This window comes from Mus caroli, chromosome 16 (genome assembly GCF_900094665.2).
Source record: "Mus caroli chromosome 16, CAROLI_EIJ_v1.1, whole genome shotgun sequence".
In the NCBI taxonomy this organism is placed as follows: domain Eukaryota; kingdom Metazoa; phylum Chordata; class Mammalia; order Rodentia; family Muridae; genus Mus; species Mus caroli.
The window spans coordinates 28798864-28819106 of NC_034585.1; the positions used below are offsets into that span (position 1 = coordinate 28798864).

The 20243-nt window shown below is 38.0% G+C and overlaps 1 protein-coding gene across 24 annotated transcripts in view; it reads left to right on the forward strand.

Moving 5' to 3' along the window:
* The window catches only part of Dlg1 (discs large MAGUK scaffold protein 1), a 201151-nt gene that overhangs the window by 130190 nt on the left and 50718 nt on the right, over positions 1 to 20243 (forward strand). For 22 of the 24 annotated variants that reach the window (XM_021185184.2, XM_021185188.2, XM_029470491.1 and 19 more), the window contains 3 exons: positions 1978 to 2122; positions 10597 to 10717; positions 17516 to 17672. In XM_021185184.2, coding sequence (XP_021040843.1) covers positions 1978 to 2122; positions 10597 to 10717; positions 17516 to 17672 — 423 coding nt within the window. The remainder of the gene's footprint in view (positions 1 to 1977; positions 2123 to 10596; positions 10718 to 17515; positions 17673 to 20243) is intronic. The other 2 variants (XM_029470486.1, XM_029470500.1) reach the window with 1 other exon arrangement.

Consider the following 20243-nt stretch of genomic DNA (forward strand, 5'->3'; position numbering starts at 1 on the left):
CAGAAAGAAAGAAAGAAAGAAAGAAAGAAAGAAAGAAAGAAAGAAAGAAAGAAAGAAAGAAAGAAAGAAAGAAAGAAAGAAAGAAAGAAAGAAAGGGGAGGGGAAAAAAGAAAAGAAAATGCCCTAAAGCTGGATCTTAGGCATTTTCTCAATTGAGGCTCTCTGCTGACTCTAGCTTATATCAACTTGACATAAAACTAGCCAATACAACATTTCAGATATGTTAACACTTTCACAAATTTGGGCTCCATCATCTTTGCCCAGTCCTAAACAAAATAGGCTAAGCAAACTGGTAATGGTAGGAGACAGAATAACAGCAATAGTAGTCTGGGCACTGTGCTGACCTTCAATAGTGGCAGAAAGGCTCAGAGATGTTTGTAAAGACATAAAATAGTGTAGAGTAGTAGTAATTATGTCATTTCTACTTGGGGAGCATGTTATAAATAGTTCTGGTATGAAGAGTTGCTGTGTGCTCCTTAGTACGAAGGTTTCATTGACCACTTAAGCATTGATTTTATTGGCCCATTAGGTATTCTGTTAGTAACATTACTAAGCAACAGAGACTACCACCCTATTGTTTTTTAGACACTTGTAAAACTTTTTTTTTCAACATTAGCAACTTGGCAGTGGGGAACAGGACTGACTGTCTTTGCTCTTGCCTCTTACAGTATTGTTGCCAGTCTTTCCCAAAGCTACACGTGATAGTTTGACCATAGATACCCATCTGCCAAACAGCTTTCCATTAGATTTCTCACGTGTTGTGCATTCTTTATTCTCTCTGTCTGTGTATAGGAATACAGGTACCCGTGTACCACTACTGTGGGGAGGGCTGAGGACAGCTTCCAAGGTTTGTCTTCCACCGAGGCAGGGTCTCTCCGAGTCTCTGCTGCTGTGTTGCACACTCCAGGCCAGCTGGCTGGCAAGCTTGCCACTGAGTCTCCTGTCTCAGATCACCACATCTGAGGGGTTTCCTGGTTCTGAGTCCAGGGATCTAACTCAAGTTGTCAGGGTTGTGTAACTAGTTTTTTACCCACTTAGCCATCTCTCTAGCCCTCAATTTTATTTTTTTAATTTTATGTGTACAATGTTTTATTGTTTATCCAGAACCAGTATTGTTAGCAGGAAACCAACAGCCTATGCTGATTTTTCAAAAGCAACAAGACTTTTCATTCTGTCTCAAAAAATAAAAAAAGTTAATAAAGTCTTTGTTCTTACAACTATGCTGAAATTAGACAATTTGAGGCCTCATTTCAATTGACTTTAACCTGGTGCTTGACAGACCTCCATCACTCCCCACTTTTCTCTCTAACTTGATGTTCTTCTTCATCTCACTGTCACTAGCTCTCACTCTCCTGTCTTGTCATGCTCTCTAGCTTCTAGTCTGGAGGGGGACTTAGAACTCGGGCTTGCGTCCTGTTAGGTTGGCACAAACTCCCAAATTCATTGTCTAACTGCAAAAGAAGATTCTTTGATAAATGTCAGATAACTTTTGCTCAAGTCTAAAACTCTGAGATCATCTTCTTCCCTTGTCTATCTAATCAGAGTAATTTGTCAGCTCTTATGTTACAGATCTAATAGTAAGTAAGAAAACATTTAGTGGGGTTTGTGCCTATTTCTACAAACTGGATCATGCTCCATAGGAATAGCTTACTTTTAGTTTGTGTTTTAGTACTGTTTCTCCTTAAAAGAATTAAATTCTGTAATACTACATCCCTAAATGTCTTAGTTTAGTCTTAATTAGTGAGAGAAAGTTGGGGCTAGAGCAAGAAGCTAGAGTCAAAAGTGTCTATTTCATGAACATTTGTAAAAACAATCTCCATGTATCATAGACAGTAAAGATGTATATCTTTTTCCACATCTTGGTTTTCAGTGAATCACTCTCTCATATCCTATATCATTTAGGTGATTGTTTTCTTCTAAAAACCAGAAAGCATGTAAAAGTGTCCTCAAATATTATCTCTTGTTATTTCCTTGTAGGTGAACAGTGTGTGTTTAGAAGAAGTTACTCATGAAGAAGCAGTGACTGCCTTAAAGAATACATCTGATTTTGTTTATTTGAAAGTGGCAAAACCAACAAGTATGTATATAAATGATGGCTATGCACCACCTGACATCACTAATTGTAAGTGTGTTAGCTTAAGGTTGCTTACATGTGTCTTATTTTCATGACTGTGCTCTTTATAATGTTACCAGTGTAATAAAAAAAGGTTCAACATCATAAAAATACTGTACACATATAAACCCAGTGATGGGGAGATGGAGACAGACTGTCTTAAAAGAAAAGAAAGAATTGGCTGAAAAGATGGCTCAGGAGTTAGGAGAGCATACTGCGCTTACAGAAGCCCCAGTTTTGTACCCAGCACCCCTCAGCTGCCTCACAGTCACCTGTAACTCCAGCTGCAGGGATCCACTGCACTCGTCTGTGGTCCTCAGGCACCTGCACCCATATGCACAAGCACGCATAAGCACATAATTCAAAATACAATCTTCTTTAAAAACGAAATACATATTAAGAGAACCACATTCTTTAATCTGATAATAAAAGTAGTTTTCACCTTGATTCTCAAGCTTTTCTGTAAATAACAATTACTAAATGTATTTTTTTTAAATAATGCAGTTAGTGTTATGCTTGAATACAAAAATAAGTAGTTTATTCTGTGTATGAAAAACGAAGTATGCTTTTGGTTGGTTCATGGAGTAGGCTTTGAAAAACTCTGACTTTAATATAATTGAATCAGCTCCTTAGTGATAGTCAGCCTTTCTAACAACAGACATGCTGCGCTTTTTTTTAACAGAGACATGTCACCTCTTGGAATCCTTGCATGACCTTGGTCTTGTGCATAAAGTTTACATTAGGGCTTTGTATATATTTGTTTGCATTTAAAGAATCTGGCTCATCAATTCAGGTATTAGTCTCACTTTGAGTATTGCCTCTTTAGGACAGCCATGTGCACATTTAGGACAGCTTTTCTACAAATTGATTGTTGATGTACAAATACCCAGGTTACTACCTAGGAAAACATTAAACAAAAATATTTTTATGAAATTAATTCTTTTTTGATAATGGCCTGGCATTTTTTAAATGGAAAAGCTAGGAAGCTGGAGAGTTGGCTCCGTGTAAGTGCTTTTTAAGCACCTACATTTATTTTTCATAGTTTTTGCTTCCCTAAGCCCTTGCCAGACCTCGCATTCAACTTACTGCCTCTTTGTTGTATTATAATCATGGAAGTCTCCTTACAGATCTGGCTTTCTTCATTAAATACTATATTATCTTTCTTGCCACTTTTGTTCCCATTGCTGTTCTTAATCTGCGCTAGCTGGTGTAAACCATGGCTTTCTGGTGTCTTGATTTCTTGCTTTCTTTCCTGCCCTCTACCTCAGCTTGAGGACCTAAGGACTTCTAACACAAATCTTCTCAGTAACTGTCACTACAGCGTCTGCAACAGTTTTAAGTCCTTCACAGCCATTAGTCCATTCAGTCACTGTTTTTCTACCCGTTTAGCCTCTTTGGACCTTCATACTGACTTCATTCCTTTGCCTCCTTCTCGCTTGGTTTTCAGCTTAGGCTCTGTGGTTTGTTGATGATTCTTCTGTGTACTTCTTTTATCCTTCCTTCCCAACAGTGTTCAGACAACTGCCTTCTTCGTGCATGGTCTTTCCATGCAGAACCTAGCTGGAGATTTGAAAATACAATGATAAGGAAGTTCTCTTATGGGAGATTAAGGAGTAGGTATAAAGTAAACTGAGGTGAGGAAAGAATTGTCAGTGAGAGAGTAAACAGGAGAAAGTACCAGGCAAGCCTGATTCTCCCTTGGTCAGGAGTGAAGAGATAGCATGAAATCTGCTTGTTCCTAGAGAGAACCTCGTCTGTGTCTGTATTTGCTACTTTGTTATATGTAGATCTTTTAGATCTACTACTTGTTCTTAAATGTCTGTGTCTACCCTTATATTTGCTGCTTTTGCTTACCTCAAAGGTGTGTGAGGCCTGTGTAGTATCGGTTTGGTGGTTTCTTTTCTGTTTGTTTTAATGCTCTGTAGGATCCCATTATATGCACGTACGACAGGTTTTCTATTTTACAGCTGGGCCATTTTCATTTGGGATTTATATGGAGTATAGCTGCTGGGATACTTTTGCACGTTTCTAACCTCTTGTGGTTTTGTTTTCATCCTCATTTTATCCCATTACTACCATCATTTATTTGTTTTAGACAAAATTGCACTATGGAGCCCATGAATCTGAGGCTGACCTCAGATTCATGCTGCTTCTGCCTTGGCTTCCTTGGTTCTGATTACATATATGTGCCACCATGTTTAGTTTATAGTTTTTTCTTGAATTTGTGTACCCCATTTCTCTTAAGGTTGACATTTCTGTGTTACAGAGCTAGTGTGTCTGTGTGTGTGTGTGTGTCTGTGTGTGTGTGTGTGTGTGTGTGTGTGTGTGTGTGTGTGTGTGTGTGTTTAGCTGATAAACAGTTTACAAAAAATTTGATGAGATCAGATGAGTTTAGGGTGGTATGGGCCATAGCCAGTTAGCAAAGGATTCAGAACACTTTTTAGCCTGGCTTTTTGCATCTTCAACTCTTGGAATCATTACTCTTTAGTTACAGATGTTAATGGCTATGTATTGAGTCATTCATTAATTATTTTCACACTGATCTTTATTCTTTTTCCTGGTGATAAGAAAAAGCTAGCTGGGCAGTGGTGGTGCAAGGCGGATTTCTGAGTTCGAGACCAGCGTGGTCTACAGAATGAGTTCCAGGACAGCCAGAGCTATCCTGAGAGAGAGAGAGATTTATATTATATAAGGAGAAGCCAGAGAGTATTTTCTAGGTAATTAATGATGTTCAGTTCTTTTTGTGATTATTGCTTGACTAACATCTTTTATGCCATGAAATTAAATTTTACATTTTCAATGTGCATGTGCACACATATGTGCATGTAAGGTATACATATGAGACTAGAAGTGAGTATCAGGTGTCTCTGTCACTCCCCACCCTGTCTCGCCGAGTCTGGAACTCATTCATCTAAGCTGGCAGGTCAGTGAACTCCAGGGAGTCATTGGTCTCTCTTACAAGCATTCGTCCAGACACACAGCTTTCCTTATGTGTGTGCTGGGATCCAGGTTCAGGTCCTCAGCTTGTCTGCCCAGCCAGCACTTTATTAACTGAGCCATCTCCACAGCCCTACATTTTTCAGTTGGGATTGTTGTTTGTTTGTTTGTTTGTTTACTGATTTGAAGGAGGTAGTATGAATTCAAGAAATTACAAGTTTTTTCACTGGTTTTATGTTTTATACTTGTCAGGAGATTTTATTGAATTAAATTTTAAATTTTAATTAATTGAACAAGTATTTTTGAGCCTTCATTATTTTACTTAACAGAAGAGACAGCTGAGTTATTTCTAGAGTTTATAGTGTACTTGGTATAAATAAGGACTTGGTCAAAGTATCTATTGAAAATATAAAGTATAGGTTCAAAAAGACAGAAAAAAAATTTTATTTTATATTTTGGTCAACCTAAACAACCAGTTGTGATGGCCTCCGACTGTACCTAGTTACCTTGTGGGAACGACCAGATCCAGTAGCTGCCAAGCCAGTGAGGATAGGCTGAGTGCCCTCCTTGATGAGTCTGAAACCAACATCATTTTTCCAGGATAGCCAGTGACTGCAAACAAATGTTCACTAATTCCAGACCACCCAAGGAAGTGTGCCTGCTCTATGAGAGTAGGGCTGGTCTCTTGAGGGTCGCTGGACAAAGTGAGATGCTAAATTATCCAGTCATTTCCTGCAAGAGCACCAACTTTAAAGGTGTGTTCTGAGCTTGGGCCTGTTCTGACTGGAGAAACAGAATAGCCTCTGGGGCCTACATCCTAAAACCACATTGCTTCATTCTTTATAACCACAACTTAGCATCATCCTGAGTATTCCAGTACTTGTCCCAGGAAAATGAAGAAGTGGCCTCTCTGCTTTCATTTCAAGCCCCAAACCCTATGTGTGTGCTGATCACTTAGACCTGTAAGTCCATAGCTTTCTTTGGGATGGAATACCAAATTCATGAAATCTGGATGGCCCTTCAAAACCTTACATTCTTTGTTATCTTGAAGATCTCAATAAATAGACTGATTTTTTTTCACATCATCATCTGAAGTACAGAGTTTGATTACTGGAGGCAAGAAATCATTTTTTGTCTTGGGCCCCCAAGCTGCTCCATTGTGTGAAGTGTTTTATGCTGAATTTCTTCAATTCTATATTTCCTTCCTAGAACATTACTTGCTGATGACAACATATTACTGCCACCATACATGGTTAGAGTTCCTGACTCCCCCTCTAACACATGCACACAGTTCTCACAGACCACAGCATTTCTGTGACATGTCTTTCATCTTGTATATCAAACTCGAGCCCTTGTAAGCATCAAAAAGTCTTCTATTGGCTGTCATGAAAGGGAGGCAGGGAGGCAGCCTGAGCACAGCTCTCCTCGACTAGGCCAACTACTGCTCACACCATCTCTGAAGCAGTTTTTTTTTTTGTCATGATACATTATTTCAGAACAAACTGAAATCATTTTCTATCCTACAGTCATCTGGAGGAACCTGGAAGCTTTGTGGCTTTATCTCTAACCTCTAAGCCTGATGTGCTTCGATTTAATCTTTTACATGGAACTTTTCTTTTCAAACATATATATATCCCAGTGATCCAGCACCACTTCTTAAACAAATTATGATTCTTAGCACTGCACTATGTTGGTAGTTTTTTGTTTGTTTGTTTGTTTGTTTCTGAGACAAAAGATTTCTTTGTGTAGCCTTGGTTGTCCTGGAACTCACTCTAGACCAGGGTGGCTTCAAACGCCCAGAAATATACCTGTCTCTGCCTCCCGAGTGCTGAGTGTGTGTGTATGTATGTGATTTTATTATATACTAAGAGAATATATGTATGGTTCTAATCTATTATCATATTTTCCTATCCATAAAGTGGCATAACTTTATGATACATGTTGATTTCTGTTTGTATAAGTCTTTCAACTTTGTTATTTTTTTCAACATTATATTGAGTCTTCTTTGCAGTTCCTTGATGATTTTTAGAATAGAAATAAAAGCTAGAGCTATGGAGATAGCTCAGTGGGGAAGTAATTGTTATGAGGGCATGGGGTCCTAAATCCAGCTGTACTGCACATGTACGAGCCAGGCTCAGCAGCGAGTGTCTGTAACCTCCGTGCTGGGGGAGCCAAGGCAGGAGGACCAGCCAGTCCACCAGGATGGCCAGTGAGGTGAGCTGTGCTGAAGTGGAGGAGATAGCAGTGTTAGCCTCCTGGCCTCTACGTGAACACACAAACATGCCCACATATGCAGACTTAAACCGTGTGCATGCACCACAGAAACACACAAAGGAAGCCAGGCCTGATTATCCTGCTCCTGTAATCTTGTCACTTAGGAGGTTAAAGTAGGATGATTTCAAACTCAGAGTACAGTAAGACTGTGACAAGGAAAAACCAAAACTGAAGGGAATAGAAAAGTATAGTGCTGTTTTGCAAAAACAAAAGTTGACTTTCACCCAGTCCAAACGATAGCTTTGTCTTAATTATACAGATGTTTTAAAAATTCATCTGAGCAGTATTTTGTAGTATAATAGAGATTTTATAGTTGTTTTAGTTACATTTAGCCATGATACTTGATAAGCCTGATATTCAAGTCTATTATAAATGATACTGCTTTTTAAATGTTTCTAGTTTTCACTGGTAAAAACATGACTAGCTTCTTTATTTTGATTATATAATCTGTATTGCTAAGATCATTAAAAGTACCTCAGATTATCTTGTAAAAGTCTGTTTATTCAACCGTGTGGTTTGTATATAAAATATTAAACACTCATTTCCTTTGTTTGTCTGATGACTGATAGAACCTCTAGGTCACTGTTAAAAAGAAATGTCAAGGACTAGACAGATGGCTCAGCAGTTAAGAGTTCTGACTACTTTTTCAGGGGACCCAGGTGTAATTCCCAATACACACATCCGCTTGCAACCATCTCTAACTCCAGTTCCAGAGGATCTGACACCTTCTGGCCTGCATGGGGATCAGGCACACACATAGTGCCCGTACCTGAGCATCAACTCTAGAAAAACAGCATTTTGCCAGGACTTTTGTATATTCACATTGTCAGGTTAATAAAGCTAATTTTTATTTCTGATTTATAGTTTATTTTTTACATTTTTTAATTGCATAAATGTTTTATTTACAGAGATTATTGTTCTTTTTTTTATTCTGTTAACTTGATAAACTACATTGATACTGTATCTTATCAATGAATTCATCTGTATATATTTGGAATGTTTGGAAGATTTTAGTTTGGGATTCAGTTAAACTTAGTAATGACAAATATGAAACGTCCATATTTCAATCATTTGTTACCTTTGCAGAAAAGTGAATTAGATGACATTTGATTTAAGAGATGATTGTCAAAGTTTAGGGGACAGGGATTTTCTGGAAGAGGCAGTGTATGAGTGAGCAGATGTCCAACTTAGGAAACAGTTGATTATGAGATAGAAAAAAGTCTTTTGACAAGAATATAGAAGGAAACAAGTAATGGTGACCATGGAAGTCCATTAATTGGGCAGGCACAATCAATATTTCTAACATAAAGGCAATGAAAATAGTGATAACTAAAATGGAGTAGACAGGAATAAAAGTATGCTTGTTGCAAATGACCAAGCTTATCTTTGTATCTAAGCAGTGCAGTATCTGACACTGGACCGGCTGTGTGTTTCTGTCTTCTCACTCTCAGTGTAGATTCTTTCTGTTGCACTTAGGGTCCGGCCTCAGGCTCTTCTCACTTTCACTTCATGGTCTCTACTTCCTTCTTCCTGTCCAGACCTTGCAGGTCTTAGGCAATTAGTTTTGATATTTGATATTTCATAATAAATTGGGTTCCTCTGTTCAGTCATTTCTCTGTGGGATCTGGTTAAATAAGATTTCAGGTATAAGGTAGCAATGTTTTATATAATCCAACTTCGGGTTAATAGATAGCAACATAAATTTTTAGCGCTTGCTGTCAGAGAGACTAACATGGGTTAAAGTCACAAAAAGCATTCACTGCACAATGAAGCAGTTTAGATCTCACAGGGAAAAGTTACTTTTTTATAATTTTGGTATTTATTAGAATTTTATGTTCACTTTTTCTGTTGTATTCTTAGTTTAGATTTTTGTTCCATACAAACATAATACAGAAGAAGAAGAAAAAAAACCTTAAGGATCAAAAATCAATAAACATCTATATCATCCAGGAAAGACTTTGGACTTTAAAGCTGAGAACTGTTAGTAGTTAGTGCTTTGATACAAATGTGAAAGATAGCTTAGGAACTAGTTAAAAATTATTGTTGCTGAGGTCTGCACACCACTAACCCTAGATTATATTGCCAGGAGAAGTCATACACGCTTCCTTTTTGTGTGTTACAGGGATGCTGACTCCTTTTTAGTAGAATCTACGTTGTCTCCTTCTACCTTACAGTTCGTTTTCCGTTTTCCTTTATTCAAATCCCTTCATTTCTTTAATATTTAAAGTCGGTGGCACAGCTGCTATAGTCATTTGAACTAATGACCTCTCCGCTTTTATATATACTTCTCACCTATAGAAATGCTTAGTAATACAGTGTAACGAAAACTAATGGTTGATAATAAAAATGTTAGACATTGCAGCTAGTTATTGCTTTCTATGTATTTTGCCAATGATTCAGCTAATTCAAGGATGGTGTCTTTGTAAACAATAGCTAAAATGTTTCTATCCTGGGTCTTGTAAGTATGGTCAGGAGTGTTGCAGTATACCTCTGAACTACAGTTTTTCAAGAGAACCTGTGTGCATATGATACTGTTATAGAAGTGAAACAACAGATACTTTTTACTTTTTAAGTGTTTTTCTTTTTACCAGATTTCCACTCTGGTGGGACTATTAAAAATAGGCACAGATTAGTTTGACAGTTAATTACTAATATAAGGCTTTTCTTAACTGTTTTTAGACTTCTGGTCTCCAATCATAATAAACTGTGAATCTGCATACTCTCTTTTTTTCTTTCTCTCTTGTTTTAAGCCTACAAATGACTTGTTAGCAAAATTTACTGGGCTGGAGAGATGATTCAGTAGTTAAGAGCAGCAGCTCAAAGCCCGTCCCTCTAGTCCTGGAGGACCTGACCCCTTCTCCTGACCTCCATGGTCAACAGGCATGCATATGGTGCACAAACATACATGTAGGCTAAACAGCCATACAAATAAAATTAATAATATTTTTATTATTTTACATGATATTTTAGTCCTTTCTGTGACAATCTTTGACCTTTCCTGGATTTAATTTTGCAAATCAGCTTATATAAAATTCCTTTATGTTTGTATTTTCTCAAAAGAGAACAAGTGAAATAAATTAGCTTCATTGATCTAAATGTTAAAACCAGTTTTGACCTGAAAACTGAGTTCAGGCCTCAATCGTAGATGACATAATTTACTAAATTTTGCTATGCAAAGCAGCAAAAATAAATTTACTTTAGCTTTAAGATTTACATTGTGGTACTGAGAGATGATTTTCACCTTTGATATGTTTTCTCAATTTATTTTGAAGCTTCTTCTCAATCTGTTGACAACCATGTTAGCCCGTCTTCATGCTTGGGCCAGACGCCAACGTCACCAGCCAGGTACTCACCCATTTCTAAAGCCGTGCTCGGAGATGACGAGATCACTAGGTAAGGAGCTTCATACTCATCCTTGACATAAAGCCAGCTGGGAAGAGACCCAGGCTTTTAAGGGCTAATATTAAATAATTTCTACTCCTTTATAAAATGCTGCTTTTTACCCTCTTAAGGTGAGGTATGTTGTCATGTCAAAATTAGTGTAAATGGTTTGGTATTGCTAGCGTACACCTGTAGTTCCAACACTGACAAGGTAGACGTGGGAAGATGGTGAGTTCATGGTCAAGGCTAGGGACTTCAGCAAGTTCTGGGTTACAGATAAAACCCTGTCAGAAAAATAAAAAGGGTTGGGGAGAAGAGATTAGCTTAAATAAACCTAAATTAAAACATACACTGATCCATCCATTAAGCTAACTCTGTGTATTTTTTTCCATACATGTCATAGAGTATTTATAGCAAGCATTTAGTTTGTGTTTAGAAGTTTAGAAATCAGCAAGTGTTTTTGTTTGTTGTTGTTGTTTCTTTATATGTATTGTTGATACCCTGACACTAAAACTTTGCTTTTATCTAACAATAGTAATCACACTAGAGTTTATGTGTAAGAAGTTCCATAGGATTCTGATAAGGTAGAAATATTTAGCTCTATTTCACATTATGGTAGTTATGAGACACTGTTCATTTGTTCTTCGTCATTTCTACAAGTATTTTATATTAACTGTAGCATTTAGTGTTACATGTGCCCTCAGTCATGTCCGCTATATTTTTATCACTTTCATTATTGTTTTCATTATTATGGCTTTGAACCTTTATTAAAGACTAGGGCTGGAAAGAAGGCTCAGTGGTTAAGAGCACTGTCTGCTCTTCTGGAAGAACTGGGTTAAATTCCCAGCAGCCACATTCTGGTTAACAAGTTCATTTAACTCCAGTTCCAGGGAAGCCTCCTCCAGCACTCACACACACGGTACGCAGATATACACATAGCAAAGCACCCATACACATAAGATGAAGATAAGTAACTCTTAGAAAAAAATTAAAGGTCAGAATTCCATACTACTCAGATAGATGTATGTGCTTTATTACAGTATAAAGAATTTAAGTCTTGGTGCTAGTGCGCTAGCTTAGCAGGTGATGGAAACTGACACCAAACCTGACAACCTGAGTTTGATTCCTGGAACCAACATGGTGGACGGAGAGAACCAGTTCCTACATGTTGTCCCCTGACTGCCATTTGTGTATAACCACCCCCAACACAGACCATAATAAATGAGTAAAATATAATTTTTAAAACTTAGTTAAAAGTAAACAAACCTTTTTTAAATGTTTGATATTGCAGGCTATATAGTATTCTCAACATTTTTCAGCATTGGTCAGCATTTTGTTTGCTGAGAACATAGTATTCCATAAAAATGCAGCACATGATGGGAATCTGGCTAAGGACACTTCAGGGATTGTTGCATAGACTGTCCTGAGCTCCAGCCAGAACTCATTTAATGGCTTGTTTGTTTGTATGAAACTCAAATTATCAATTCAAATACCAGTTTTTTAAATCAAGGAGTCGAATACTCTACAATCCAAAGATTGTATATTGATATTTATATACTAAGGAAGAATGGTCGTGAAAACTGAAAGTCGTTTTGCTTCTGTCAGTAAAGCACTGTGATTCTGTAAGAAAGAGCATTGGGTTTCAAATGCACGTCAGCCTCAAATCTTCCCTGACGTTTTCCAAGCAGCACTTGTCAGTATCGTAGCGTGTACACAGAGTGCATATGCAGTACATTCAGAAAGAAGACTGCAGCGTTGTCCCATGATGCAACATGGGCGGCAGCTACCAGAAACACATTTGATCTGGAATTAATTTTTAGTTGTTGTATATTCAAAAGTCTTACTTTTCTCAAAGATTTCCTCACTCCCACGTCATTGTGGCCTCAGTGTAGGATTGTGACCTGTAGATTAAGAAACTGGGCTCCGCACTGGAGAGGCTGCTCGGTGCTTTAAAGGATTTGCTGCTTTTGCAGAGGATCTAGGCTCAGTTTCAGTACCCATATGGTGGTTCACAGCCACCTTTAACTCCAGCTCTGGAGGATCTGTTGCCCTCTTCTGACTTCTGTAAGCTCCAAGCACACATGTTGTGTACTTACATACATTTGGGCAAGCACTCATACATATGAAATGAAAATAAGTCTTTAAAAATAAAAGAAGCAATGATGTCTCCAAGTACAGAGGAGTTTCTCTTGTCACTGAGTTAGCAGTGTTGGAAACAGACAAGTGTTCATTAGCTGGTCTAGTAAATAATGACTGTTCAGTGTTTGTTGTCAGTAAGCATTCTTCCTCAGCTCATCTCTAGTCTTGTTATTTGCTAATAGTGCCTATTTCTAGAAGAAGGAAAATGATTTGTATAGCTTTAATATCTCTACATAATTTGCAAATTAAAAAGTAAGTTTTGCGATTGCGTTTCATTCCTGTCCCCACATAGCTAGAGTATTTGTTGGACACAACAGACCTGCCTATTTCCATGCTAATGTGAAAACCAGATGGTTGTTACTAAATAGATCTTAAAGTGGTGTGCATTATATAATCCCATTTGATAAGTATGGTTCTGTGCCCAGATTATAGACTACAAAAATCTTTGCCCAAACATTGTCAGTCCTCCATAGTTTGAGCCAAAACCCCTTGAGAGGTTGTCACAGTCTCAGCTCCCCTTCAGAAATACAACAGCATATGTTTAATGGTTCTAAAATTCAGAGCTGAGCATAAACGGTACATGTCCTCAATCCGAGCACTTGGGAGATAGAGGCAGGTGGATCTCTGTGAGTTTGGGGCCATACTGGTCTACAGAGTAAGTGAGAACTTGTCTTAAATACAAACATAAAAAACCCATAACAATAAATAAAAATTTTTAAAGATTAGTTTTATTCAAATACTTACATACCATCTTACACATAATAAGTTTACAGGCGGAGCTAGTGAATGGCTCAGGTGGAAGATTTAAGTTTGACACACACCTCCAAGCCTCCACTTTAAAAAGCCATGTTGGTAGCACATTGCAGTCCCAGCACTGGGGAATCAGAAACAGGTGAATTCCTAAGGCTGTCGAGCCCACCAGCTTTAACCACTGAGCAAGTTCCAAGCCAGTCTTAGAAGAAATGATCTTAGACTTTCCTTAGACCTGCACACATGACTATCCACATACAACACACATTATAAGTCAGATGTGCAGCTTAATAATTTGTAGTACATGCCATTAATTTTCAATGTGATAACATATGTATATATCATAAAATTAAAACAGTCATGTCACAGTGCATATTTCAGGTACATTATATTCAGTATGTGCTGCTATTGCTACTTGCTATTTCCAAAACCTCTTTCATCATCATAGAATCTACTCCTGGCTCCTGATAAATTGAGCCTACTTTCAGTTCCATGTATTTGCTTCATCTAGATAAGTCATGTAAGCAGAACCGTGCAGTATGTCTTTTGTGGCTGATTTCACAGCACAGTGTTTTCAAGGTTCACTCATGAGTTAGCATATATAAAATCTTCATCTTTCTAACTGAGTGGTAGTCCTGTGTGTATATAAGAGTGTGTCTGTGTGTGTACATGCATGCCCATTAATGCACTTTCAAACCACATTTTATTTATCACTATAACTAATTCTTTGGTAAATACTGACATTCATGTACTTTAATTCCTGTTGTGAACAAGTTTCTTAAGAAATAACCTGGGTAGAGTTCCAAAACCAGAAGTAACTTCTCTGTGAGTTAGCTTTGTGCAGAACCATCAGACATGCTTTACACTCAGAGCCTGGCACCTTTAATCCCAGTACTCAGGAGGCAGAGGCAGGAGGATCTTTGTAAGTTCTAGGACAGCTAGTGCTACACAGAGAAACAAACCCTATCTTGTGGGGGTTGGGGGGGAGTGCAATCACTACATGTCACCTGCAAGAGTTCTAGAAGTATCTCTTGATTTAATTTACATTGTTCTTATCAAACTTGAAAACAATCATTCTATGAATGTGTTTTGAAACAAGATAGGAGCCCTGCATACTGAATCCTCTCTCTACCTCACATGGTACAGCTCAGATGTGCCCTGTCTCTCCTTTTGAATCTACAAATTACTGTCTTCCTAAGTTTTATTATGTTTTCATCCATATAGATGTATATATACACATGTGTTTCCCTAAACATTTTAATTTCCTATTTTTTGATAAGAAAAGTAATTTCATAAACACCATAAAGGAGTTAGAAAACTTGATTTAACATGCCATACAATTATTAAAATTCATTAAATTTAACTCAGAATTATTATAACCAATTGTTTCCTTTTGTTTTAGAAAATTTCATATTAAAACTTTCAAATGCTTGCAAAAATACTCTATTCTATTTAAGAGTGATATTCCCCATTTTATCAAATTTAAAAGGATCTGCTTCTGGCACTTGTATCGTCTTCCCAGAAAATAGATATGAGTGATTTTCACATCATCCTTACATGCCGAGAGCTGTAAAAATTATCATTGAAGAGCTACAAGCCAGAGAGTTTTGATGTGAAGTAATAAACTGGTGGGGTAGTAGTGTGAGCCTTAGCCACAGCACGTGCGAGGTAGAGGCAAGCAGATAGATCTCTGTGAGTTTGAGGACAGACAAGATGCCTTGTCTCAAAACACTTAGAAAACACAAAATTGTTTGGTTTGGGGCTGGAGAGATGATGGCTCCGTGGTTGAGAGCACTGGCTGCTCTTCCAAAGGATCTGCATTCAGTTTCCAGCACCCAACTGCATTTCAAAACTGTTGGCAACTCCAGTTCTAGGCTCCAACATCCTAACACATATATACATGGAGGCCAATGCACATCAAAAATAAAACGAAAAACATAATTCTTTGTTGTTGCTGCTCTTGTTTGGAAGTGCACTTTGTCTCTGATGCCTGGGTGGTATCAGATCCCGATCCTAAGTAATTCCCCTGCTTTGGCCTTTCAGGGAGCGAGGGCTACAGGTGCATTCAGTCACACCCAGGTGCTAAAGGAGGATTCTTTTATCTAAAAGTTTGGAGATGGGCATTTTCCAAGATAGCGTGGAACATAACTCCTAGGAGGTCTCTGATTTCACCTTCATAATTGCAATATATCTAAACCAGTAAGGAGATTTTACTAAGGGTTTGTTTATTTAATGAAGATGGGTGATATAAGAAAATAGGGTAGGAATGTGGTTTTTTTTCTATGGAAAATGACAAAACATTTTCATTTGTCAGACTCCAGAAAGGGGTCAACACCCCCCCCCCCGGCAAAATGAAATGGTTTGTGCTCACTACTTGAATGGTGTCTTTACAACTAAAGGAATGGATGACTGTACTTCCCACAAGCATCTATGTCTAAGAAATAGTGCCTGTGCAATTTCTCAGACAGCAGTGCACACATGTCAAATTTTCTTGACAGAACCTTTAAATAAATGTACTACTTTTATATTACCTTTCATACTGTTTTTATTTTTTAATATTCATAGGTGTTTTGATCAAATTCACTCCTTCCATGTTCTTCTCAGATCCATCTGTATTATTTCTTACTTTCATGGTGGTGGTGGTGGTTTTGCTTGATTGATTTTTTTTTTTTACCATTAATTTTTTGTTTTTATATAAAATTAGATTTTTTTTTTCTTTTATTTCTCTTTCCCTAGTCTTTTTGAGAAGGCTTTTATATAACATTTAGGTTTTGGGGTTTGTTTTTTCCATTTAGCTTATGTGTATTGTTTGGTAATATAAGAATATCAACTTGGTATAGTGATACAGGCTTTTATTATCCCAGTACTTAGGAAACTGTGAGTTTGAGGCCAGATAGTTGAGTTGAAGATCAGCCAGTGCTCCATAGTAGGACTTCTCCCCTCATATGAGTCACCAGTCTCCTACTGAAGTTCAGGTTCTACATAAAATTTCTAAGATACTTAATTATTTTTCTTTTTTGTTGTTGTTTTTAATTTTGTAATTATATTTATGTTCAGAAAACTTCGTGTACATTTAACCCAAATTAGTGGTGAGTTCTTTAGCCTTTGCCTTTTCCAGCTTGGCGAGGCGAGCTACAGACTTAGGACCCAGGACGTTGCCTCCCCAGTGGTAGCGGATCTCGTCATATCTGTCATTATAATTGGTCCTAATAGCTTCCACCAGCTTAGCCAGAGCACCCTTGTCTTCCGAGTTAACCTGTGTGATGGCAACAGTGGTGCATGTCTTCCTGTGGACCAGGCATCCCAGCCTGGCCTTTCCCTTGATGATGCAGTAGGGCACCCCCATCTTTCAACACAGGGCAGGCAGGAAAACCACCAGCTCATAGGGTCTACATCATGGGCAATCACCACCAGCTGAGCCTTCTTGTTCTCCACCAAGGTGGTGACATATTGACTCCTGCTTGCAGGACAGGTGGTCTCTTAGTTGCAGCGTCCCCTTTGCTAGCAGCTTTCTTCTCAGCACGGGCCAGTAGCCTTTGCTTCTTCTCTTGCTTTGTCTCTGGCCTGTACTTGTGGGCAAGCTTAAGCAGCTGAGTAGCTGTCTGCCTGTCCAGGGCCTGGGTGAACTGGTTAGTGGCAGGAGGTACTTTGAACCATATAGAGGATGACTCTTTGCCACTGCAGCCTGATGTAGCAGGGCCATTTGACAAAGTGTGTTACATCTCTTTTGGGCTGGATGTCCTGCCGAATGCCGAAGTTCTTGGGCCTTTTCTCAAACAAAGGATTAACCACCTTTTTGGCCTCCTGTTTCTTGACGACAGCGGGGGCCCAAGGGGAACCTTTCTCGCCTTGGCCTTATTTCCTTTGAGCATCTTGCCCAGATGGAGGAGAGAGAGCTTTAACTTTTTTCTTAATTTTTAGGGAACCTAGAAAAGTTGTTCTTCATCGTGGCTCAACAGGACTTGGTTTTAACATTGTGGGAGGTGAAGATGGAGAAGGGATTTTTATCTCCTTCATCCTTGCTGGTGGACCTGCTGATCTAAGTGGAGAGCTCAGAAAAGGAGATCGCATCATATCGGTAGGTCTGATACTTGGAGGTTTTTATTGTCTTTATTATGACCTGTTAATGATTAAAAATGAATTTTTAAAACTTCTTAAAAGTATATTTCTGATAAGCATTATAGAGCTCGGTCTTGTTATTTTGGGGGTGGTTTTTGTTTTTGTTTTTGTCTTGAACCAAACTGACATGATCTGCATGTGTTCATTGCTATACAATGGTTACTACTATTTGTGGTGCTTAGGCTGAAGCTAACATCTATAAGGTAAGTGCTCTACCACTGAGCTATATCTCCAGCTGGAATACAATTCATATTTCTTGGAGATTTCAGTCTCAGAGCATCTTTGCTTTTTACCCTACAACATTCCTCAATTTTTTTTTTACTTCAGTATTGAGTTTTTAAAGATGTATTTATTTTATATATATGAGTACACCGTAGCTATCTTCAGACACATCAGATTACATTACAGATGGTTGTGAGCCACCGTGTGGTGGTTGGGAATTGAACTCAGGACCTCTGGAAGAGCAGTCAGTGCTCTTAACCACTGAGCCATTTCTCCAGCCCCAGTACTGAGTTTTTAAACTCTTCTTTACATTCACCTCCATCTATCATAATTTTATTGAATATAGAATTTGTCAACATTTTTTTTTCACTTCAGCCCTTTTAAAAATTACTGGGTGTGACTAGTGGCAAGCATGCGTGCTATGCGTGGTGGCCAGAAGACTATCTTTCCACTGTGTGTCCAGGAGATCAAGTTCAGATTGACAGGCTTGCTTGGCTAGTGCCCCTACCTGCTTTGCCATCCTGCATCTCCTTCATCAGTCATGGAAGGTCTTTGTCAGCATCTCTGTAGAAGACTCCATATCTTTATTAGGCTGCATGAATCTAACTGTCCCACAGATGATGCTATGGTCTTTCTTGTCCTCATGTTCGGTTTTCCCCTATGTGTAAGTTTCAGCCTGGAAACTTGTTTTGACTTAGGCTCAAATTTTCTATTTCTTTCTTCAGCTAATTTTACTATACTACTAAGTCTTTCAAATAAAATCTCTCTTTTTTTTTCCCCCCTAGCAATTCCATGTGGGTTTTGTTTGGTTTTTGTTGTTGTTGTTGTTGTTGTTGTTGCTGCTGCTGCTTGTTTGTTTTGGGGGTTTGGTGTTAGTATTGTTGTTGTTGTTATTGTTTTGGTGTTTTTTTATGCCAAACTCATCATCCACATTGTCTCTAGGTCTGTTAGCATTATTCTATCTTCATGGTTCTATTATTATAAGCATTCTTGTTTTTAGTAACAAGGTCTCTCAGCTGTGGTCCAGTGTGGCCAGCCACTCATGAGCATCCTTTGGTCTCAGTTTCCTGAGTATTGAGGTTACTTCCTTTTGTCTTGACAGGTTAGATTTTCTTCCATTTTTGCATGTCTTATAATCTTAACCTTCATGAGATATTTTTAATAAAATAATAAATGAGTGGGACAGATAAGATGATTCACAGGTAAAGGCACTTGCTACTAAGCCTGAAGTACTGTATATTATTACACTGTAACAGAATAATTGTGTGTCGGGGATTAGTCCTAGGATATTCATAATAATCCAAATCTGGAAATGATCTTATTCTGTTAATAGGAAAATGACTGAGTGAATGGTGAGATATTTTTATTATAATACTGCACTGCAAGAAAATGAAACAAAATAACCGAAATACAAAATAACATATGACTCTTAAAGCATCATGTTGAGCAAAACAAAGCAGATATCACAGAAATGCACACTATCCTTGTGTGATAATCATGAGTACTAATTTCTAGTAATAGAATTTGGGAAATGATTGTTATTGATTTGTACTGACTATAAAGTGCCCAGTAGAACTCACAAGGATGGATAATGGAAACAGTATATATGTTCTTTAATGTAGATTCATGGGGGTACATGTTTATTAGATCCTTCCATTTTAATTAGTCATAGGGCTTTTTTTTTCTTCACATTTTTGAAGATATACTGTAGTTCAGTCTTTTAAAAATAAATTGTAGCATGATAAGGATAAATTGGTGGTAAGTGTTGTCAGGCAAATTAGTTAGGAGAATAAAATTAGCTTAGGACCTTCTTCACTTGATACCTTCTGTCAAAGTACATTTTTAATTTGCTTAGATTTTGGTGTGAAAACCTCAGAGCAAAAATAGATGATTACAATATTGCCAGCATGTGTTAGGCCAGCAGTATAGCCAGGTTCACTCGGGACTTTCCCAGTATTGCCACTGAAAGTTCCGGAGAGTGTAGTACTGCTCACCCTGAGGGTGCTTGACGACAGCACTGCTTGGCAGTGTACATCAGTAACATTGAGATGTGAATGCTTTCTAGTCTTCTGAGGGGAAGTACCATTAACGCAAAAGAGAAAAGTCATTAAGTACAAGAGGAAAAATGTGGGGAACAAAGATACTTCAAAAATCAACAAACTCTAAGACCTCCGGGACAAATATTTAAGTACCTCATTAGATAAGATTCAAAAGCACAAATAAGAAAATATACTTTAAGCCGGGCGTGGTGGCGCACGCCTTTAATCCCAGCACTCGGGAGGCAGAGGCAGGTGGATTTCTGAGTTCG